This window comes from Centruroides vittatus, unplaced genomic scaffold (genome assembly GCF_030686945.1).
Source record: "Centruroides vittatus isolate TY-2023 unplaced genomic scaffold, ASM3068694v2 scaffold_944, whole genome shotgun sequence".
In the NCBI taxonomy this organism is placed as follows: domain Eukaryota; kingdom Metazoa; phylum Arthropoda; class Arachnida; order Scorpiones; family Buthidae; genus Centruroides; species Centruroides vittatus.
The window spans coordinates 1,884,781-1,908,626 of record NW_027122722.1 but is presented as its reverse complement, the minus strand read 5'-3'; the positions used below and the strand labels follow the sequence as shown (position 1 = coordinate 1,908,626).

Genomic DNA, 23,846 nt, shown 5'->3' with positions numbered 1-23,846 from the left:
ATACAAAACATGTACACTACGAAAACAACAAAATAAATTATTTACAAACAATGAAAAACTCTTTTACAGACAAATTAATAACAAAGCAAACACTGATACACAGCACAGTGGCACACCAACAGAAGAAGAACTCACAACATATTGGTCTTCTCTTTGGTCCAGTGCTGTCACGCACAATGCCGATGCAGGCTGGATCGAGGAGGAGAACAGAAACTTGCACAACATACCAACTATGCCCTGTGCTGAAATAAACATACATGATTTCCAATACACTGTTAACAGAACACACAACTGGAAGACACCTGGTGTAGACAACATTCACAATTTCTGGTACTCTTAAATTTACCCCACCGAATTTGTGCCCAGGGCCCCTGGATTGGTAAATCCGGCCCTGTATACAGATACGAGCAGGTTAACGTATGCAACGTATCGACTCCGCAGTCCTACTAATTCGACACGATAAATGCCGCTGGCCAGTAAAGCGCGCGCAATCTCGGGGAACAGTGGTCCAGAAACTACAAGAATCGGCCGACCCCTCGATCCGAATCCTCATACTAATGCCAAAGATAAGCTTGGCGCTTGGAAGCGGTACCCACAAGATTTTTAGTGTGTTATTATTTTCTACATTTCGCCTCCCAGTGCCAGGCTTATATTTACCAAAGAAATCTCCCAAGGAAAATTTTAACCGTCGTTTAAATTGTCAATTTTTACTTGGCGATGTCTACGTATAACATTCGTAATTATTAGCGAGGTTGAGGCCGAAGTTTCAAACGCGAAAACGTGTACGTCGGACGTTCGGCGCCGCTTTCCTGTAAGCCTAGAAGTTTGACAATGGAGTTTGGAATGTCGAGCATGATTCCACTGACTTTCCAAACACCATTGTCAAACTTCTAGGCTTACAGGAAAAGCGGCGCTGAACGTCCGACGTACACGTTTTCGCGTTTAAAACTTCGGCTTGGAAAAGAGAGATCCGGGCGACAAAATAAGAGACGAACAATGCACAAAATACAAATTTTTTGTTCTCTTTATAAAAACCGCCATTCTTTTCTATCGACCCGGTAAATTTAGATAAGATTTTAAGAAACGATTAACTCTTTTCTTAAAAAATATTATTTAAATTTACGAGTTACAAGAACGATTTTGTAATTAACAAATGTATTTATAATGTATTTATACAGATTACGTATTGTATTTATTTATTTACTTTAAAAAGTAAATAGAAATGTCTGGAAAAACGGTTGATTTCTTCTCCCAAAATTAACAAATATACGTAAAAACAAAGTCGACATTTACATAAAAATACATTACATTTAATTTATATTATATTTAATGTATAAAGAAAAAATATATAAGAAGTTCTTGGAAAGAAATGCATTTCTTTGCTGCGTCTTGTTAACAGTTCTGACAAAATTAAATCATTTCCTTTTCCTAAGTTAGAAATAACTCGTAACTCGTATTTCGTAAGTCTTAACCATGTTTATATTTATATATATATTTTACCAATATTTACAATAAATAAGTAATATCCACCAAATCACATGCTTGCTAAGCGTGCAAAAATTTTTAAGTTTGTCGCTCGGTTGTCGCGTAACCCGAGGAAAGCCGTAATCGTGGCGTCGATAATTATTTCATTAATTACAGTTTTGGTATCGGTGCCTGATGCATTTTAAAGAAGAATATTTCGATTCTCAAACGCCCACTCGGAAGTGCGTTTTTTTTTACAGATCACAACTGCTTTCAACTGTTGCTTCAGTGTATATAATGTGACCGTAATTCCTTTAATTAAACTGTATAATGTTTTACTGTATAACTTTGTTTTTCGTGTATATGTAAGATTAAACGGTAAACATTTGAAAACGAGTGATCTACGCGTGTCTGACACTAGATTTTATACCCGTAAGGTGTACAGGTATGTTTTGGGAGATACGAACGGTTTTTTTTCATTTCTCCTGCTTTATAAACGGTTACGTTAGTTCACTGGTCCGTGATGTATTTATTTGTGGAAGGTCGTCACAGTGGCGTAGCGAGGGGGGGTGCAAGGGGGTCTATCATGCACCGGGCGCCACTCTCAAAGGGTCGCCCAAATGGTCTCCAAGACAAACTATATGTGTTTCTGGAGGGGGAGGAGGCGCCAATAAAATGTCGTGCTCCGGGCGCCAGTTATGTTCGCTACGCCACTGGGTCGTCAAACAAAAATACGTCTTATATAGATTCTCCATAGTGGTGAAATAAATGGAAAGATAAATTTGGAAATAATTCTTTAAATATTTTTAAAATTATTATTCGTAGCGAGTGGCGAGAGTTTAATTTTTCCAACACCTGTAAACGAATCTGTGTAAAATGCAATAATTTGGACGAATTAAATATTTTCGACAAACGAAAACGCATGTGCTAGTATCGTACCGGGGTGTACTATAGATTACTCCCTATGGAATTTCAGGATTTTGATTATATACAGTCAAACCTGTTTTTATGCGCTCTTTTTATGTGCGATTTTTATTTGTGCGATTTTTTTAATGCGAATTTTTAATTTGTGCGGTATAGTTGGCGACTAGTCTCGTGCGATTCGTCATGTCTCACGTTGACTTATTATAGCTAAATAAACTTATTATAGCATAAATGCACTTATTATAGTAATATTATTGCATGAATATGCGAAAAATGAAATAATTTACTTTTTAAGTCAACAAAACACCACCTGGACAAAAATAGTAAAACAGACGATAGACCAGACGATGCAGTCAAGTGCTGACATCTGTTGTCAATAAATTCTATTTCGTACGGTTTTGAGTTATTTTCTACGTGAGACTTTTTTTATGCGGTCCCTGTTGACCGCATAAAAAAATTATTTTTTAATTGTGTTGCGAAAACTATTATTTACAGCCATTCGTGAAGTTTCGTGAGATTTTTTTTAATGCGTTTTTTTTAATGCGGTCTCTATCCCCCGCATAAAAACAGGTTTGACTGTATTTGAACTCAGGGGACCGAGACGAGTTCAACGGTACCCTATTTTCTGACCGGAAATGAAAAATAAAAAAGTTATCACACTTTTTAAGTTACCATACTTTTTTAATGCTCTCATGCAGACGGCACCGTAGTTGCTAGTATTGCCATCTTGCGGTAAAGTCTGCAAACCGTGACGTCGGACTACGGTTATCTCCCGGAGGGTAAACACGCGATACGAGAGCGGAGAGAGCGACGCGACTTCCGATCATCGCGCGATCGCAAACATGGCGGCTGTTCCCACTGTTCGTGCTCCCGACTGACCTCTCGTACGGGAGCCACCACACGCCGCCATGTGCTAAACTAGTGATCGATTCACGGTAGTTCTTGAACAAAGTAAAAAAAGGGGGGAAACGTCTACTAAAGGCAATTTTAACGGCAAGCACGCGACTCCCGATCGCGATAGCGAGGCCGCCTTAGCGGAGAGCGACGCGACTCCTTTTCATCGCGCGATCGCCGGAATAAAGTGTGATAACTTTTTTATTTTTCGTCTCCGGTCCAAAAATAGGGTACCGTTGAACTCGGCTCGGTCCCCTGAGTTCAAATATATAATCAAAGTCCTGAAATTCCATAGGGAGTACACCCTCGAATGCTAAAGACATATCAAAAACCATTGTGTATACACCACAATCCACTCCATTTGGTTGTTGCACCACTCTCGGAAAGTTCAAACAGATGTCAATATTTACAGCGGGATAAATCTCGGCAAAAGTGTAGCTAAGTAAACCTGACGGCGGCACTTCCGGTCGCCATCTTGTTCGTGAACGAGACGTCCACAAACAAGAGGGCGACAGGCGCAACTACTAATTACACCGGCATTTAAAGATGATAATCTTTCACCCACCGTTAAAATATTTCTAATTCCTTACCTCCAATTTCTTCGGTAAATAACGTGGTTCGGATGATTCTTTTACAAATTCATTCTTTTCCATCGTAGAAACTTTTTCCGCATTATTAACACACGTCTACATTCGTTTTCTTAAGATTTTCGAATCTATTGGTACTTTCTTTCAGGACTAAAGGTAAAATTCCTGGTTTTCTCAAAACTGAAACACGTCCCAGAGCGGGACGTGTTTCAGTTTTGACAGTTAAACGTTACTCGTATGTTGAACAAACATATCGAAACTTTCTCCTAGTTTTGTCCTTTTGCTCACATCTGTCTCGTCGATTCCGACAACCTTTCCAGGTCTGCCAATTTTCGGGGCAAATTAGTCTATGAAACCATCATAACATGTAGTATGAAATCCGCCCAGTCAACAGCTGTTCGACTACTCTCGCCCACAGCCGATCAGATTAAGCTCAGCGTACATTCTATGCAAATTAGATGCAAAATAAGCGAAGAAATAGTTCCCCAGGAAATTTTCCCGAATTTACGTTTAAAAGTTCTTTCAAATAATGAACTGTTTATGTTGCATTTATGGCATCCAAAGGAAACAGAATCACAATCCTTTCGATAAATTAATTAACGAAGACCATAACAATTCGAACAATCTGCATCTACAAGTTGCAAACCAAACTTTATGACAGTGATTCTCAACCTACTTAGCTCCGCAACCCCAAATAGTAAATATAAATAAAATTAATATTTCGCGACCCCCCACCCAAAGGAATAATAACAGTAAGGGGCCATCCATAAATTACGTAAGGGCGATTTCGGCCATTCTAGACCCCCCACCCACCCCTGTGTAATAAATCGTAATATTTTCTTTGATCCCCTCCCCTTCCCCTTCCCTTCCCTATCTTACGTAATATTTAGGCATAATTTTATAGAAAGATTTTAACAAAAATAAATTTTTTTAATGAAACCCTAAAAACTTTAGGTCCAAAATATATAATTATTAATTAGTTAATTAATATGTACTGTTATTTATAAAAGACTATGTTAACAAATTTAAAAATATAAAAATTTAATGAATTCGAATGAACAATTTATTTTAAGAACTTTATTTTTTAATTATTAACAATCTTTTTATTATTATCATTAATCAACATCATAATATTCATTTTTATATTAATTTTAATTTTCACAAAAGGACGCAAAATACTTTGACAGATCGACTAGCTAGTGCACGTGTAAACAGAAACGTCATACAAAATGAAACAAGAGAGAATAGAGAGAAACCACATTCCGTTGCCATATTGGTTACATCTTGGCTAAGGCCAAGAAAATAATCTACATGCTACTAAAATGGGCAAGATTCTAGGTCCGAATGACGCGGGGGGGGGCAAACTGTCGACCCCCTGGGGAGCAAAAAAGTCAAAGGAACCATACCTGTATATGTGCGCGTTCGCGAGATATAGCCCTCGAAAGTTGGGCCGACGTCACGCGGGTTCGCGGGCAAAAAAGCCGGGTCACGTGACCCAATATTTTTTTTTTCGATTTTTCCGCCTCTCAGTGTTTAAAAAAAGCGTGCCCCCCTTTCCTAGTCCCCCCGCGCGCCTCCCCCTCCTGTCCGAGCCGCCGCCGCCGTCTCCCCTTCGCACGCGGCCCGCGGGCCAAGTCTCCCGCCCGCAGTCGTCCGGAGTCGCCATCTATTGCCTGTAAATACAAGTATCTATTATTATTACACCTCTTACCTGAGCGGGGATTCGAACCCCGTCCTGGCAGGCGCCGGTCCACTCCCGTACGCACCCGCCCGTCAAGTCGCTCTGCCAGAACCTATTCGGAACTCATATTTCAGGCATGCGAGGCCGAGGAACGCACTGCGCATGACTGACCGTCCACGCGGGCCCCACCTCGGCCAGAGATGCAGCGCGCCCGACCACGCGGCCCCACCTCGGCCGCGAAGTTGAAGCGGGCCCCTCGCGCGGTCAATGGCGAGCCGGCCGCGGGTCACGTGACCGCGGCACGGCCTACCGAAGTGTTATAAGTCCGTACGCCGCCTTCGGGCATTTTCGGCCGGTGTTTGTCACCTCAATAGTCGGGAGTGCAATTCAGTAAATGTTCAATAGTTGTGACATTCGAGGCTACGGAAGAAGAAGTAATGGTACGTGTTGACAACTTTCAAAATCCGAAACTACGTAATTTACTTTACTTCTCCCAATACTAAAGTCTTTTGATAACGTACAAACTCGAGTGTGGATTAAGTGAACGAATCGGACAATCGTCGCGAAACGATTCCGAATGAGACGAACAGGGGGCTCCCGCAAGTTGTGTATCATTTCGGTATTTCCCTAAAGTTTTCTGAATAATATCACAATAATTTGGAGCAAGTTCTGCACCTGTGAGGTAACAACAGCATCATTCAGTGACGGAGCAGACTGTTTTAGATGATGCTGGGAAACTCGGTTAATGTTACCTATGGTAGCAAACATGGCGGCTCATCTCTGAAACAGTGGGGATGCACGTTCTAACCTATTCTAATAAATTACCCCTATTTAATAATTTGGTTGGCAATAATTGTGGTAATTTATTAGAATAGGCTAGGTTAGAACGTGCGTCCCCCACGGTTTTCAGAGACGAGCCGCCATATTCGCTACCATAGGTAACATTAACCGGAAACTCGTTCCGCGATATCATAAAAGCCATGGTCGAGTGATGTGAATCGCTTTCCTCTTTACATAAACTCTTCAGTATAACCGATCTCAGCGTAAGGAAACCTTCTACCGTTTAAGTCACGATAATCCTTACGTAATTGTCCAACGGTTATGTTCGAGGGACAGGAAATCGACAGCGAAGGCACGATTTGTTTCGTTTCTAGTAAAAGATTGTCGATTCCGCTCATTTTCGATCTTGTATTTCGTAAACCATCAATTATCGTGTCACCATCCCGTAATCTCTACATAAAAACTTTTCCTCGTGTGAAGACTGCAAAGAGCAATGGTTTTCAAAAATCAAATGTCCAGAATGAGATGATAACACTTGTTGGAGCTGCTTTTAATCTCATACTTGGTATTGGCTCGTGACAACTGTCTAAGCGATTTACTTTTACTTTCTCCACATATGTTATCAAAAGACTTAGTTACTTTTAAAAGAAATATATATATATTTCTAAAAGACTTTGTTACTTCTTTGAAGAAGTAAAGTAAATGATATTGTTTCGGAATTTTTAAATTGTCAGTTTGTAATCACATAGCAATGTAATGTCAAATTCGCTTTCATCGTCTTGATTATCACAATGAATGAAGTCAGGACATAGTTACTGTACTTCCAAATATTGCGTTATTTTATAGATCATCCAGAACATGTGAAACGGATTTCAGTTTGGTGACACATTCTGTCTTCATCTGATCTGTTGAAAGCATTGCTCTCTGCAGCTTTGAGTGTTAACACAAGGAGAAGTTTATATGTAGTGATTGCCTTTTCATTCGTACTTCGATTACAGCTTTCCTGTGCATCAAGGTTTCCGGTTTTGACCATTCACAACCCGGAAGTTGAAGTGTAATCGATGGTTTAGGGAATGTAAGGTCGAAAGTGAGAGAAATGAACGATCTGTTCTTAGAAACGAAACAAATCGTGCCTTCGCTGTCGATCTCCTGTCCCTCGAACATAACTGTTGGACAATTACGTAAGGATTATCGTGATGTAAACGGTAGAAGGCTTCCTTATGCTGAGATCGGTTATAAGACCGCTGAGGATTTCGTTAAAAGCTTGAACGACGAATGAATGGATGCCTAACCTCAACGAACATGGATTAGGACTTGTTTTAATCGTAGCTTGGAAAGTTTGGCGGCGAAGGTTTACATGTGAAGATCGACCGACGTTTCTGTCTTCGCCGACATGTCTGCATCATATGTATACGTGTGTTTTCTGATGTACCCGTGCACGAGGGCGACGAAGAGAAACGGCAGGGGAAAGACGACTGGCCAGCGAACGGCGAAGCTTGTGTGTGTGTATATGGTGCGCGTTACCGAAGGATACTTGTACGCGAAACCTGGATTATATGCGATTGTTCGGACACCATCTTCGTCGTCGCCGACCTCCGGGACATAGCCGAGGAGGAGGCGGCGACCGGCGACCTCACCCCGTTCTACACAAGATCGGAAACAGGCTAGACGTCGTCAGGTAGCGAGAGGAGGAGACTCTGTCGAAGGTGAGTGCAGGATCTGTTTTCTTGGCCTTTTCGGTAGTTAGAGCGTGTTAGAGATAGCTCGAAATAGAAGAAGCGCGCTCTGTTTACGTAGGAGCGGCGTCGGAGAAAGCGTTGCCTAATTAGTCTTGTTAATCGGGCTTTTCTTTCGTCGTTGTCGACGAGTGTCGTTAGAATAGGGCTTGCTGACCGTTAAACGCGCGACAGGCTTAGCGGAGAGAGCGGCACGAGTCCCGACGGCGCTCCCCGGAAGTGGCGGTGGAGAGGTGACACCCTCGTGTTTGGTGGCTTTTCTTTGGTCGTTGTCGACGAGTGTCGTTAGAATAGGGCTTCATTTGGGCAAGACTGCCGTTAAACGCCCGACAGAATTAGCGAAGAATTTTAAATTTTACCCCATTTTTGAGGGTCTAGAAAAGTTCACATATAGTCATTTTGGGGGGCCTATATCTCGCGAAGGCGCGCTCGTAGACCCTGGTTCATTAGACTTTTTTGTTCCTATCAGTATGCTCTACAGCTCTGTTAAAGTCCCAACCGCGTCATTCGGACCTAGAATTGTACCCTAAAATGTGCTAGGTGCACCGGGGAACTAAATCATAAAGCTTATAAAACTGTATATAGGCCTAATAGAGCAATACCACCAATGCTACTTTACGCGGCTTCTAGCTGGAATCATGTAACTAGTAAAAATTTAGTAGAAAGTAAATTACTCTCTTTTCAGACAGTTTGCCATCAGAATTTCAAAGTGCTGCAGAACTGTTTCTACTAATGCCTCTCTGATACTAGCAGAGCTCCTTCCTTTGACACTATGTATTGTAGAAAAGGTTCTAACCTACTACATCAGAACTACAAACATCAAGGCTCACAACAGTCTCTACTCCTATCTGTGGCTGTTCAAATGCTACCATATTGTAATTACCCTATCTCTGATCATCACCCTGTAAAGAAGGTTATTCCTAGGGTACATTACCATGGATCTTCCATGGATAATCATGCAGACATTAATATTTACACAGATGGGTCCAAAAGCCCCCTTCATGTCCGCTCAAGTATCTGTATTTTCCTCGAAACTGACATATTTTGCCCAAAATATGTTAGAAGATACCCCCATATATCAAGCTGAAGAAGATGCTGTCTACCAAGCTTTTCAGTGGGCCACTTCACTACCAAACAAAACTGTCTATCAACATTTACAGTGATTCTTAGTCCGTTTTAAAATTTCTAATAAATACCAATTTCAATAGCAATAAAATCACATATATCCAGCACCATATTAAAAATCTTGTAAATAAGATAACTGTTATGTTTGTTCGTGGCCATACTGGTACCCTAGGAAATGAAAAAGCCGATTTTGAGGCTAAGTCAGCTGCAAAGGACAGTGACTTGGACTACACTCACAACCTTCTCTCACGCAGCAACCTTAAAAATTATATTTATGACAACGCTATGCAAAAGTGGAATCAACAATAGTTGAGCCGTAAAACTGGTGGAATAAGATTATTTTCCTAGCGTTGAATGCAGGTTCTCATCACCACATAGAGATTTAACGTTTGCTACTGCTCAACTACTTACTGAGCATGTATAACCGGACAGAAACTGTCTCTTGCTTTTGCTCTACAGAAAACCTGGACACCGTCGACCATATGATCTATCATTGTCCAATTTACGATCAAGATAGACTTATTCTGAAATTAGAAATCTTTACGCTTGGTTTCAGGTGGTCATGTCCACTCGATAAGCTTGTTCAGAAGCCACTGTTTGATACTTTTTACAATTATTTTCAAAAATTATGGAAGATAAGATTATTTATAATTTCTAGTTTTACATTTTAGTTTTCACTAAAAATCGAATACTAATTTTATGTTTACTTTGTATCATGTATTTTGGTTTATGTATTCTTAGTGTTATATACCCATAGGAGTGGTGCACTTATTCAAATAAAAAAAAAAAAAAAACAGTGAGAACACGGCTTTTCTCCCATGATAAAAAATGTGTAGAGAGTGAGTCTGCTAGCGTTATTATTCTACACGTCACATCTGATGGCGTCAGTACAACGAGCGTTCTTAATAGAAACAGCCAAATTAAAGCCAAATTCAAAACTCCATCACTCAACGAGATCAAAAAATAAAAACAAGAATATTACGTAAGACGAGATCTATACCCCCTACCTCCGAGTAAGAAATCGTAAGAAATCCTTGACCCCCACCCACCCCAAAATACCTTACGTAATTTATGGACGGCCCCTAAGCCTTACTATTACTAATTGAATGTTGACTGTAGGGGAAGGTGGGGCAGGATGAGGAGGACGTTAAGGTTTGAAAAATCTTGCAAGATGGCAACCACTTTAATAAGAACAACATTTTTTTTATTCTCAGCAGCTACAACATTTGGTAATATATAATACAAAATTTAATTTTTGAAAAACGTTTTTAAGAAAACAAGAAAATTTAATATTTTAAAATTATATGTAAATGCACCATCTTGCCCCACCCATGGGGTAAGATGGGGATATTATTTTTATATACAACAAGGACAAATTAAAATGGTTAAACTGTCGTTTTCTTCAATATGGGCACAAGAAAAGTGTGCCCATTTATCACAACGACTACATTTATTATTATTTTCCGAATAAATAAATATAAAAGTTTGAACTTACTCGTATTTACTTTACCAGACGATACTGTCGCTTCGCGCATGCTCAGTTTCGCTATTTTGTAAGCAGACGATATTTTTTTCCGTGGAAAACTTTTTATTTCGATTGTTATCTCACATTTTATTTCTCGTTAAGATAGTATTTAAATTTAAAAAATGTTTTCATAAATAAAATAAAACGTAAAAACATAAATAATAAAGTAATACAGTATATACTGTATAAATTTATTACAGTTAGATATGATTTAAAAGTGGAATATTTCATTTCCTATAAAAAGATCATTTTTAAAATTATTATTTTATATATTCGAAAAGGTGAAATACAATTATCAATGACAACGAATTTAAAACTAGTTCACTGCACTATAGTCAGCAGCAGAATTCATGGCCAACCTTGGGCAAGATGGGGTAACCTATCTTGCCCCCACCATCTTGCCCCAACGTGCACTTTTCATACTGATTGCAAACACGGGTCAACTTTATTTCAGAACTAAACATTTTCAGTCTTAAAGGTTACTTCGAATACAATAATATCTTCATCTAAGGTAATGTAAAAGTTCACAATAATACTTATTTTGTAGAAAGTTTTTAGCGGGCGTAAAATTAGATGAAGTATTGCTGAAACATGGAAAACAGTCTTACTTCCAAACAAAGAGACGTTCTCTCGTCCCGTGATTCCTTTTGAGGTTGACATTTAGTTCCCCAAATAACAGCTAGATGAAAGCACGTTAACCACGAATAAACAGACGTCCCCGTTTACCCCATGGCCCCATCTTGCACCACCTTCCTCTAATTATAAATGTCAATTTTTTTAAATATTATATAATCACATTGCACTAATTTTATACATTAAGAAAATACCGACAGTATAAAAAATGTAATACAACTATTCCTATTATTTTATGTCGTTGCGTTTATAGCGACGGGTATGAACATGCATGTATGACGAGTACATGCATGAGCAATTTACAAGTTCTAACTTGATGTGTACGTGCTCTTTGTAATTTGATCTCCTTCTATAATACTCGCTGTGATAGCACGTTTGAACATGCATATGGATGCGTTTGAACAAGTCGTGCTGTCACTAGTATAAAAGAGGCGCTGGCAATTGCGCTACTTCAGTTAAGTTTCGAATGCGAAGCGTGCGTCCGCTGCGTTAGTGTGCGGTCAGCCGTGAAACTGAATTGTTTTTTTAAATTTCTAATGCGAAATGGATAAATTTGTGAAAAAAACGAAGTGAGCCATCTACATCCAGTGAATCGGTTGGTAAAAAGACAAAGTTGTACTGTACAATGACAGTTATTTAAATTATGGTTTCACCTCATTGGATGGAAAGCCACAGTGCGTTGTTTGCTCTCAAGTTCTCTCCGATGAAAGCATGAAGCCATCAAAATTAGTTCGACACTTGGAAACTAAACATCCGGCTCATAAAAACAAATCCTTGGAATTTTTCGAAAGAAAATTACATACCTTGAGAAATCAACAAACTTCTACTTGTAAGTTAAGCCATGCTGATAAAAGTGTACTTGAAGCATCTTATCTCGTAGCATTAAGAGTAGCTAAGATGTCCAAACCCCAGACAATCGCCGAAAACCTCATATTGCCTGCTGCAATTGATATGGTCAGTGTTTTAATAGGTGTGGGAGAAGCAAAAAAATTGAAAAACATTTCGCTTTCTAACGACACAATATCAAGCCGAATCGATGGCATGGATGCCGATGTTCGCGATCAGATAATTCAGCGAGTTCGAGTGAAATTTTTAGAATTCAATTTGATGAATCAACAGATGTAGCAAACATGTCTCAGTTCTTATGTTTTGTGAGGTATGAATGCGATAGAGACACATCAATCAAAGAAAATATATTGTTTTGCAAAATAGTACCGGGTCATGCAACAGGACAATGTCTTTTTGATGTTTTTTATAAAGCTATGAGAAACTATACTAACATAGATTTGACAAAATGTAGTGTAGTATGTAGTGATGGTGCAAAGGCGATAACAGGAAAGAACAGTGGATGAATGAAAATATTAAGAGATCGTCTTATACCAAGGGCGGAACGGACGCACTGCTTCGTTCACAGACACACTCTTATCACAAAAAATATGCCGGAAAATCTCAATCAAATTCTTTGCGAAGCTGTAAAGTTGGTTAATTTTATTAAAAGCCAACCGTTACAAAGCAGGCTGTTTGCTAAACTATGCGATGAAATGGGCGAAAATTCTTTTCCATACAGAAGTTAGATGGTTATCGCGAGGGAAAGTGTTAACCCGGGTACTGGAATTGCGAGATGAATTAATATTTTTCCAGGATAAACAAATGCCATTCTCATTGTTTTTACAGAATAATGAGTGTATGTTGTTGTTGGCTTACTTAGCTGATGTATTTTTGCATTTAAACGACTTGAATGTGATATTTCTTTGTAAAATGGGCTGGCAGAATTACAATTTAATAAAAAGTAAAAATACGTTACAGATGGATACTAGTCCTATCTTCACTGCTGTAACGTATTTTTACGTATTTTCACTGCTGTAACGTATCTGTAACGTATTTTTACTTTTTATTAAATTGTAATTCTGCCAGCCCATTTTACAAAGAAATATTATATTTTTAATTGTGTTGGGATTGTCACCTGCGGACATTTTAAACTGTTTTGCATATTTGTGCAGAGGCATAGCCTCTAAAGAAAGGTTGTCTCTGCAATGGAAATAGTTGTTCCTGGTGATTGGACATGGCAAGCAGTGAAGATAGGACTAGTATCCATCTGTAACGTATTTTTACTTTTTATTAGACTTGAAGGTGAATTTACAAAGACGTGATAAAAACATTTTATTAATGACAGACAAAGTTCGTGCCTTTATTAAGAAGCTTGCTATCTGGATTATTCGCCTTGAAAGCAAAAATTTGGATATGTTCCTACTCACTTCGGATTATATTGAAAAAAATTTGAATGAACAAGACACTATTATTCACCACAGTTTGGATTGCGTGAAGATGCATTTGCGTGAGTTGAAACTCAGTTGACGGAGTATTTCCCGGAAGATAAAAATGATTTCTGAAGAGATGGGTTTCGTTTAGTGAAAATGTTGCCGCTGCTAAGTTACCAGTTGAGATTCACGACCAGCTCATCGAAATGTCTGCCGACAAAACGCTACATCTGTAGATTTAAATACATTTTGGCTTTGGCTTGCTCGTCGACATGAATATGGAAATTTAGTCATAGAAGCATTAAAAATATTAATCCCTTTCGCAACGTCTTATCTCTGTGAAAAGGGTTTTTCGTCTATGGTTGCGCTAAAAACTAAGTACAGGAATCTTCTTTTATCACTCGAAAACAATTTACTTTTGTGTTTCTAAGATCCACGTATGGAGAAAATTTTAAATGAAAAACATATGCAACCATCACATTAATTTTTTTTCTTTACAAGTTTATAAGTTTATAATACACGACTTTTTTTCATAAAATGATTTCATTATTGTTTCGCGACCCCTTTAATTTCACCGCGACCCCCAGGTTGAGAAACGCATCACTAGAAAAACGAGAATTATAAAAGTTTACATTACAACCGATGTATAGTGAGTTTAGTTCATTGGAAATTCTCTTGATTAACGTCTCTCAATATTAAAAATTCATCACCGTTTACGAAATCAGAATGTATCCTTCGAGACCCGCCATCAAACTGTCATAGTTAGAAACAGATAAATAAGTGAGAACCAGCAATTATTTATTGTGACATGGACATCATGTCGGACTGCAATTTAAAAATTTTTTTTAATTTAAAATGTATGCTCTCCACCTGAAATTAGTAGTGTCTTGCCCCGGTACATCATACTTTGCCGTTAGCAATAGAGTCGCGGCTGGTCATCTAACTCCTTTCGGCGGAAAATTTTTGAATCGAAATGACGCGACTTCCGGTTTTGACCGGAAGTTCGTATATAGTAAATCGAGCCCTCCTGTCCCTAATCTTTCCATATCTGGTTTCGGCTTTTATATATCTAACTCCGTCGTCGAGATTAAGGAACGACAGACGAACGAAAGTGAGAATTTATAGGTCTACAACTTTTTCAAATTGCAGCCAAATTAACGTTAAACTACCCGTAAAAACTCCTGGTAATAATTGATTTCGACTATAACGAAATTATCAGATATATTAAGTAATTCAAGCTTACTGTTTGACGAACAATTAGTAACAAACAGTTCACCAGAAGCTCTTCCTGGTCCAACCGGTTTACGCGCTACGCTTCCTACGATAGTTATTGACGAAGCAAAAAATGGCTTCGTCGAAAGTTTTCGAAAGAGCGACACCACGAAAAAATTCACATTCACGAGATTAGAAGACTAAGTTCCTCGACAATTCTACGACAATTCTACGATTCGAGTCGAACTAGGTGGTATTCCTTGATCCTTCCTTAGTTGCGTGTAATCCTCCGGGGCTTTTCCTTTCCCTGAAAAAGTACTAATTTGAAGCATGACATTATTTACAAAATCGTACGTAAAATTTTCACCGTCACTCTTTCAACAATAGGCTTTAAGATAAGCCACTTTATTCTGCCGTTTTGCTTGGTTACGAACTAGGTCATTGGCGTTAGGCATTTGGGCAAAAAAAAAAAAAAAAAAAAAAGGCAAAGCGGTGCCGGGATACGAATTGGATGCAAATTTCGGAACTATTTAGGGCCTATAACAACTGTCATTTAATAAGAAGTTTTTGGTGTTGGAAGTGGGATTAAGTCACAGTGTCGACGGCCGTATTTTCTAATTTACGAGAAGTCGGAGTCCGGCCATTTTCGGGTTTCTTTCCCTTTCTTGCCGAGTTTAGTGTAATACGGACGGGGAATGCCTAGGCCACGGCGACCAAAATAGCGGCGACTGGCGAAACATCACAACGTTTCGTCTTCGGGTTTATTACCAAACTCGCGCCGTTCCGCGCAATCGGAGAAGGTGAATATCGGTAATAAACGGGGAAGAGTCCGGAATGGCTGGGCAGTATTTCGTCTCGGATTCTTTAAATTCAAAGTATAGTTCTCTATTTGTTGGATTGTATTAAAAATCCGCCTCATTGTATTTTTTATAAAGTATAACTCCGTAAGAACGTTTTATTCGATTTATTACACCATTAAATTTAGGTAATTGTGTGGTTATACAATTTAAGCGGTAGCTTGGCTCGGACGTACTCGAATATTTGACGCAATTATCTTTCCCGGATAATAAATCTCCTAATTATAAGCAAAAATAGACTCGGGAAAACGAATATTTTGTTTTATTTACATCGATTTCTACTCGATTTAATGCCAAAATATCGCCACCGATATTTAGTTCTGCCTGCAAAGCACTAAAGTTACCGTGGTCGGTACACAATTCGACCGCCGCTACAGTCTTAAATGGTTTGCCGCTGTAACGTTTTGTAAGACGGAGCCGAAAAAAAAATATTTTCACTCTCCGTTTAACGCTTAGAATTACGCAAATCACGTACATTAGTAGATAAATAAATTACGATTAAAATTTGGTGGTGTTTCCCACGGCACGGCACGAGTCATTGCGAAAGAAACAGACACCGAATTGTCTACCGGTATAATAATAATACTGTAATACTATTTTGTTTTGGTCAAGTATTGGAATATCCCAGACGGACCGGGTCACACTGCAAGAGCCGGATGAAAACGGCGCCACACGACATTGGTCCAAACTACCGTCCCGTTTACGCCGGACCAGAGCATCCGCCCGACCCCAAACCCGTTCTCGTCCATCCACTTATAATTCTAATGAATTCCTTTCTTCTATAATCGTTTTTTCCGTTTGACAAAAGTCGACGATACCGCCGTCGGGCCACGTAACAATTCTCGGACCGTCCCAGGGCGTCAACCGGACCAAATATTAACGCGTAATCCGGCGGCCGGGTCGCCTCCTTCCTCCCTGTTCTACCTTTCCCCGGGGGCGGGGAACAAATCGGCGCTTCTGTCTCCGCCTCTCCTCCGGGGAAGCCGTTTCCTTTTCCGGTGACGCGCGCACGAAAAGAGGGGGGGCGATTTATCAATTAAAGTAAAAGACTCACGTCGTTTACTTTAATCGATTGGGTGCGTCGCAAAATTTTTTTTTCGTTTGCGCGAAAAAAGAGCGTAAGGCGAAGGGAAAGGTGGAAAGAGGCTGAATCCAGCGTTACGCCGGCGTCCTAACCTTATTTACCAGCGGCGGGAGGGAGAGGGGAGAGGGGAGGACGAGGAGGGAAGGAGGGGACGCGGCCACCCCCGCGGATTAGGTTTACCCACGGCGCGTCTTCCGGCGACGAGTGACGGGAGAGCGTCTCCGGGCTTCGGACCGACTCCGTGTTTTCTTTGCTGTTTTTTGACTGCGGGTTTTTTTCGGGGGCGTCGAAGGTCGCTCGGTCGATCGATCTTCTCGCTCCGAGAAGAAACTTAAATCGCGCTTTTATCCAGATAAATGGAAGGCGATAAATTTTCCTCTCGTCCCAATTAACCGTCCTCCTCTCCCCCCTCCCGCCGGCCCCGACGCCAGAGTCCGCGGCCCGACCCTTCTTCCTCTCCGAGTCGGCCGGCGGGAGGGGAGGAAAGAGACTCCCGTTTCCTCCTTTCGTTTCCGTTTCCGGTCCTTCGGGTGTCCGATTACGGGCCGACGCGCGCCGCCCTGACGAACGAGCGACAGGTGCGGGACGGCGCGTCCGGTAGCCAACCGCTCCCCGCCTCCGGGTCGTCGTCGCCTCCGCGGGAGAAGGACCGACGGGAGGAAAAAAGACGGAGCGCCTCCCCAGGCTCCTTCCGTATTTATTGAGTTTCAGTTGTGGCGCGGGACTCTCTCTAATTCCAGACGGTATTCGGACGCGAGGGGGTGCCGGGAGAAGGGAAGAATCCGAGTGGCTTTCCGTTAAACCAGTATCATCCGTACCGGTTTAACGAGTCGGATGCGGCTTCCTCCGGTTAATCGAACCCGGACCGTCTTTAAGTTAAGAGCGTCGACTTCCTTTCAAAGAGACGCTCGCACCGAGACTAAATAAACCGGGCCGGAGGTTCGGGTTCGTAACCTCGTCCGGCGTTTCCTGCGGAAATCCCGGGTCCGTCGGACGAAGTCCGAAGAGAGGGGGAGATGCCGACCGCCTGCCCAGACCGGAGCGGAAGCGGCGGAGAGTCGAGTTTAAAGGATAAGGGAAGCGTGGGTAGCGGGGAAAGAAGTTCGGGCGCGGAGAAACGAGAATAGAAAACACCGAGGAAATAAACTCCCGGAAAGTTTTTCCGGGACTTCCTTCTTCCAGTCTCCCGGCGTCCTAAATCGCTCCGCCAGTTAAGGAAGGAGTTTCCGGGAAGAATCGACGGGGTGGAGGGGGGGTCGGCGACAAACTTTCCTATTTCTTCGTCCGGTTTCCGAAGGGAAACGGAAAGTAAATAACAGAGGAGAATGTCTCTTCCCGGAGTGGAAATGTCCGGGGGTTTTATTCCGGAGGCCGCCGTCCCGACTCTTTCCCCGTTTCATCTGCCGGCCTTTATTATACTGTAATAAGTACCGTACTAGGTAGCCCGATAGTTCGATGGACGTTAACGCCCTTACCATTACAATTTTTAAAAAATCGGCTAATTCATACAACAAAAATTAACGCCGCAAGTAAAGTACGGGACCGTACGACCGATAAAAGAAAGTCTTGTTTGTTTGGCAAAAGGTAATCGAGCGGTGTCTCGTTTATTCGTAGAAGAAAAATCGAAAGCCAAACCGTCCGAAAAAACGGGCCCGTAAAAATTACATTTTGTCTCCCGACCATCGACGGGAATCCCGGAGGAAGGGACGGACACTCGATTCGTACACCATTACGGGCTGCCGAGCGGGCGCGAGGAGCGGAAGGTGGATTTATAGAAGGATCGTAGATAGGTAAAAAGTCCGCGGGGATTAGTCCCACCCCCGACGATTTTAAATTAATTTGTCCGACTCGACACCAGTGGCTTATTACGCGCCACCCGTTACCCGGTAATATAAGAGAACGTCACTGTCGGGCGGAAGGTGGAGTGAAATTCGTAACCGTCTATTCCGTAGGTTATAATTTATAATCTAGACCTGAGGTGGGAGTCGACGGATAAACATTAATCGTATTCGATGGTTTCCGGAAAAGAAGTCGATTCCTTCCACCGCCATTTTAATACGCCGTTCGGAAACATTCTTCACCCTTCGTCGTCGATTCCCACCCGACGGAAGTTCACCCATCCAGGGCCATAGCCAGCAACCATTATCTCCTTCGTCCCAGGCCATTACCAAATAATCCCCCTTCCCACCCCCGAAAGCTTAAAATATCCGGCCATAGCCCCAAACCGGTTAACCGAGTTATTCGAATTTCCATTTCTCTTTCTCGGCCCCCGGAAGCCTTTCTCCACCGAGAAAGAAAAAGACGTCGTCCGTAAAAAATGTCGCCGTGGATTTATCTGGGAGGAAACGACCGAAACCGGAGGGATTGCTCCCGGGAGGGAAATCGCCGCGTCGTTTTCGGGTTACTCACTCCCTCCAACTTAGATCGTTCCTCCATCCGTTTGGCACGCGACGCTTCCTCCCTCCCGGCGCCACCTCCCCCGCCTTTTTACCTTCCGCGCTCCGTTCCGGAAAATTTCCGTCGGTGGAAAGGCCGGCAGCGGCCGAGACGGACAGGGAGAGAGAAACCGACCGACGGAGTGCGGGGGGGAGAAAAGGGCGGGTGGCGCCGGGGAGCCTCCCGAGTGGCCAAAGGCTTCCGGAAAGACCGTCGGTATCGGCGGGACCTTTCCGAGCCCGGGTGTGGAACGAAAGACTTCCGGCGTGGGAAGTCGCGTCTTCTCTTCGACCTCCTTCCCGCACCAACGTCTATTTTTAATTCGGAACCGAGAAGAGAAGGAGGGCGGACGGGCCCCGACCGAAGAGGTCGAAGCGCCTGGAAAGACGAGACGGTCCGGAAGGGGTCCGAAGGCGCCAATTCCCGCGGGCTTTGATGGTAACTGGAAAAAAGGAAAGCGGAGGAAAGACCCAGACGGGGGTTAAGAAAGAGCGCGGCTCTGTCCGAAGCGTCGGCGGAAGGAATCGGCCGCCGTTTATTCTCCCCTTCGTCTTTCGACTTTGGCCAAAATTTCCGGATTCCGCCCCTCTTCTGGTCCAGACCGTCCCCTTTATCCTCCCCCGCCGTGAAAGAGACGAAGACGCAAAGGGACGAGTTCTTCGTCCCCGCAATTTGCAAAACGACGGATTTATTCCCGGCGGGGGCCGAGGGAAGCGCGACTCGTCCCGGGAGAGAGAGGGAAGCGACCCACAGCGGCGACGACCGGCCACCCGCCGAGACCGCGCGTCTACCCGACGCTTCCGGTCCGGATCCGGTCGGAGTGGCGGTTCGGACCCCGAAAAGCGGTGGCCGGATTTCGGGTCCCATCGCCGCCCGCCTCGACCAAAGAGGGGCCCGTCCCGTCGGGCCCGGGCGGAAGCTTCTAGCGTATCCCGACAGGCGAAAGTGGAGAGTTCCTCAGGGATAAGTCTCTCTCTCCTTATTGAGGAACACTAGAGCGGTTGGTCCGACGTTCCCTACGGAGGAAGACCCGGGGCCCGCCGACCAGGAACCGACATCGTCCCTCTTTCGTAAAATCGGCCAAAAAGCGTTTAGCAGGATTCCCTCCGGCGGAAGTGGCTTCGGGCTTTCTCTCGCACCCCGATGCCAATTTCTCGTCACCGCCTCCTCTCTCTTCTGTCGACTTCTTAACTCACTCGGTCCGCCCATCGCCCGGTATCGTCTCTTCCGGTGCACGCTCCCGCGCCTCTTCGGATCCGGATCAAAACCGGCGCGTGCCGCGGGTCGGTCCTGTTTACCGCCCGGCCTCTCGAATTGGAAAAAAAGAGGGAGTAACTGGCCCGCGGCCCCCTCCCCGGGGAGGCCCTGAAATCGGTTTAGGACCTTCTTCCGACGGACGTCCTCGGTTCCGGTTCCGGAGCGTAGACGGGCCGGCCGCGGATCCGACGGACGCGGAGAACGCCGGAGAGAGAGGAGGGGAAAGAGCACGAGTGTCTGCGCGCGTGGAGAGGGAAGGTTGCCAAAAATGCGGATCTATTTCGGTCCCGCGTCGGTGGCGAGCCTTCTATTGGTCGAGACGGGATCTGCCGGTGTGCGTAAGTTGGCCGCGGTCCCCCGAAATATTATTCGATCGCCAGCCGCGTCCGGCGAAGTAACGTCGAAAGGACTTCCGCGCCACGACCGTAATTCGACTCCCCGGACCTCGGTATCCCCGATCCCCCGGCGCGCGGCCCCCGCACACGCGGTGTGGCCGGAGGGACGAGGCCAAGAGCCATGCCCAGAGCCTTCCTCATCACCAATCGGCGCTACGACGCCGACTTCGACTATCGACGCTCGCACGTGCCCACCGGTGAGTACTTTTCTCCTTCTTCTCGAATTCCCGGCGCTCAGCCCGTTCGTTCCTCCCTCCTCTCCGCGGGCCGACGACTACGGAGAGAAACTCTCAGGTCCCTTCCGTGCAATCCCACGCGTCGACGCGGTCCTCCTTCTCCGGTGGCCGCGTCGGAAACGTCGCTGTCAGCGCGTGGACTGGACGGGCCCCCCGGCAAAAAACTGCGGGAGTTTTTTGCCTGGAAACGGCACGTGGAGAGAGGGTAATCGGACCCTTTCGGTGACACATTTATCGTCGTCCGGAGAGAAGCGTCTGTCGAGGAGGTCGGGGTCGACCCTCCGGCGTTAATCCCGGCGCGGAGTGGCGTTTCTCGTCTTCCGACGCGTATCTCTTCCCCGGTGACGTGTGTGGCCCGGTGTGACGTTTCTTTTTTTCTTTCAGAGAACAGCCCCGAGAGGAGCGTCCGGACGGCGGAGGACCCGACGGACGGAGAGGCCAGCGACCCCCGACCGGCCCGACCCGACGGTCCCGGATCCCCGGCCGACACCACCCGCGCCCCGTCGCCGGGACGCTGCCCGCCCCAGCCGGGGCCTCCCGGGGCCCGGGCGCTGGACTTCCGCGCCCGGCGGTGGGCGCGGGGCCAGGCGGCGGCGCTGCACCGGACGGTGCTGGCGGCGGTGGTGCGGCGGATGGCGGGCGAGGAACGGGCGGCGCCCCCCCGGGAGGCGCACGCCTGTCCCGAGTGCGGCAAGCGATACAGCACCTCCAGCAACCTGGCAAGACACAGGCAGACGCACCGCAGCGTGACGGACAAGAAGGCGCGCAAGTGTCCACACTGCGACAAGGTGTACGTCTCTGTGCCGGCCTACAGCATGCACGTCAGGACTCACGGCCGAGGCTGCCAGTGTCCCTACTGCGGCAAGTGTTTCAGTCGACCCTGGCTGCTGCAGGGCCACGTGCGCACCCACACCGGGGAGAAACCCTTCGGCTGTCCCGTCTGCAACAAGGCCTTCGCCGACAAGAGTAACCTGCGGGCCCACATCCAGACGCATTCCAGCAGCAAGCCCTTCGTCTGCCAGAGATGCGGAAAGGCCTTTGCCCTGAAGAGTTACCTCTACAAGCACGAGGAGTCGTCCTGCATGCGCCTGCACCGCCGACAGGCCGACCCGCGCGCCTAGAGGCGCCCGGCCGATTCCCTTTTCGTGGACCACGGACGCGTCCGTCCCTTGCCGGGTCCGGCGGCGTTCCGAGGGACTTTTTCGCCTCCTCCGAAAATAGGTCCGGGCCCAGCTCTTCCCGGAATCTCTCCTCCGCCTCTATTTATAGTCGGCCGCACGGCAGGTCACCGCCGCCCGGCGGCGCGGCACGCGTCCGTCCTATTTATTTCGATAACTTATTTACGGCGGGTCCGTCCGACGGGAGAGACCTTCCGCTCCGCGGATTCCCGTAGGGCGGCGGGAAGAGCCGGCACTTTATTTTTGTAAGCATCTTCCGCCCGACGTATTTTTTTGTACTTTTTTATAACGAAGGACTCAGCGCGTCCAATTGTACTTCTTGTGTTTTTGTATCAATAAACCGAGTTTTGTACTTAATCCGTCTCTGTCCGCAAAGGAAAGACTCGGGCGGAACGTGCGTCCGTCGTCTGGGGCTTTAAATAGAGAGATGCCCGAAATAAACGCGGGTCGACGAATCCTTCCCGGGGGGAGGCCGAACCACCCGAAGGAGAGGAGCGCCTCCCGGCCCGCTCCTCTCCTTCGGTTCGGCACGCGCCTGAGAAATACAACTCCGCCGGATGCGAGCAGCTATATTTATCCGGGACGGGCGCGTGGCCGAATCTTCCCCCCGCGGACGGGAAAGTGGCGGGCGGTGGGAGGCAGCGAGTGGCGACGTTCCCTCCTGGACCGCTTCCAGAGCTATAAAAATGCGACAGGTGTCGCCCCCTTCCTCTCTCCGTCGGGAGGGAGGTTTGCCCACTTTCTAATTCGGTTGGCGCCGGGAGAAGGTCGCGACCGACTTTTCTCTCGGGAATCCTCGGGTGTCGGTCCGACTCCTTTCTTCGTCCGCATCCGCCGGCGGAAAGACGACGGCCAGACGACAACGCTTTTCTTTTCCGGGAAAGAAGTTGCCTCGACCTTCGGTAAAGTCCGTCGCCCGCGGACGGACTTTAGAACGTAAACAACGGGGGGAGGAAACCGGAAAGAAAGAAACGGAGAGGAAGAAGGCGAGAGACGGGTGATTCCCGGAGGAGACGATGCGGCTGACGTCTTCTCGCCGTTTACCGGATGAGTCCGGCACGAAACGGAGGAAACGACGCCGGACCGCGGGTTTCTTTTCGAGGGAATCCCAGAGAGTAACACTACCCGGTATATCCCGTATAAGCGCCTGAAAAAGGCGTAAACCGTCGTCTTCCTACCTCTGTATCCAGTGCGCGAGTACAGGGAGAGTTGGTCGTCCAAGCGGATGGGAGAAATATCTCCGGAAAATGTTCTCCGAAACGCTCGTGGCCTGACGTCCTCCTCCTCCTCCCCTGGGCCAGTTCGGATCCCCGTAAACCGCTGGCGGGACGATGGTCCCTTTAACCCCAGGAGCGGACGACGGAGGGGACCGACGATTTACACGGAAGGAAAAGGAGGGTCGGCGGGTTTTTTGCCAGAAGAGAACGCTGCCACCGGGACTGACAAAGAAAAGTAAAAATAGAAAGACGCCCGGCGTTTCCCGCGCCCGACGGCCATTTCCCTTCCGCTCCGACCACCGGACGGTCTTTCTTCCGACGCGGGCAAAGTTTCCCGGTCCTCCGCTTTCGGTCCTCTTCCCGTCTC

At 45.4% G+C, this 23,846-nt stretch overlaps 2 protein-coding genes across 2 annotated transcripts; both read left to right on the top strand.

The window, feature by feature from the left end:
• Positions 1 to 12,060: 12,060 nt before the first annotated feature.
• LOC136990540 (zinc finger BED domain-containing protein 5-like) lies at positions 12,061 to 12,474 on the top strand. Its single transcript, XM_067288943.1, has one exon. It carries the CDS (start codon positions 12,061 to 12,063, stop codon positions 12,472 to 12,474), a length of 414 nt encoding a protein of 137 aa, XP_067145044.1.
• An 8,302-nt stretch (positions 12,475 to 20,776) lies between these two features.
• Positions 20,777 to 22,619, top strand: LOC136990484 (transcriptional repressor scratch 1-like). The gene is made up of 2 exons (XM_067288870.1): positions 20,777 to 21,045; positions 21,469 to 22,619. The coding sequence occupies exons 1-2, from the start codon at positions 20,970 to 20,972 to the stop codon at positions 22,203 to 22,205; spliced, it is 813 nt and encodes a 270-aa protein (XP_067144971.1). The 5' UTR covers positions 20,777 to 20,969; the 3' UTR covers positions 22,206 to 22,619.
• Positions 22,620 to 23,846: the final 1,227 nt, after the last annotated feature.

What these genes read in the sequence shown, in the direction of transcription:
- LOC136990540 (XM_067288943.1), top strand. Translation starts at nt 12,061, where the DNA reads ATGAAGCCATCAAAATTAGTTCGACACTTGGAAACTAAACATCCGGCT.
- LOC136990484 (XM_067288870.1), top strand. Translation starts at nt 20,970, where the DNA reads ATGCCCAGAGCCTTCCTCATCACCAATCGGCGCTACGACGCCGACTTC. An exon ending in ACGCTCGCACGTGCCCACCG is followed by an intron (nt 21,046 to 21,468) that starts GTGAGTACTTTT and finishes TTTTTCTTTCAG; the next exon opens with AGAACAGCCCCGAGAGGAGC.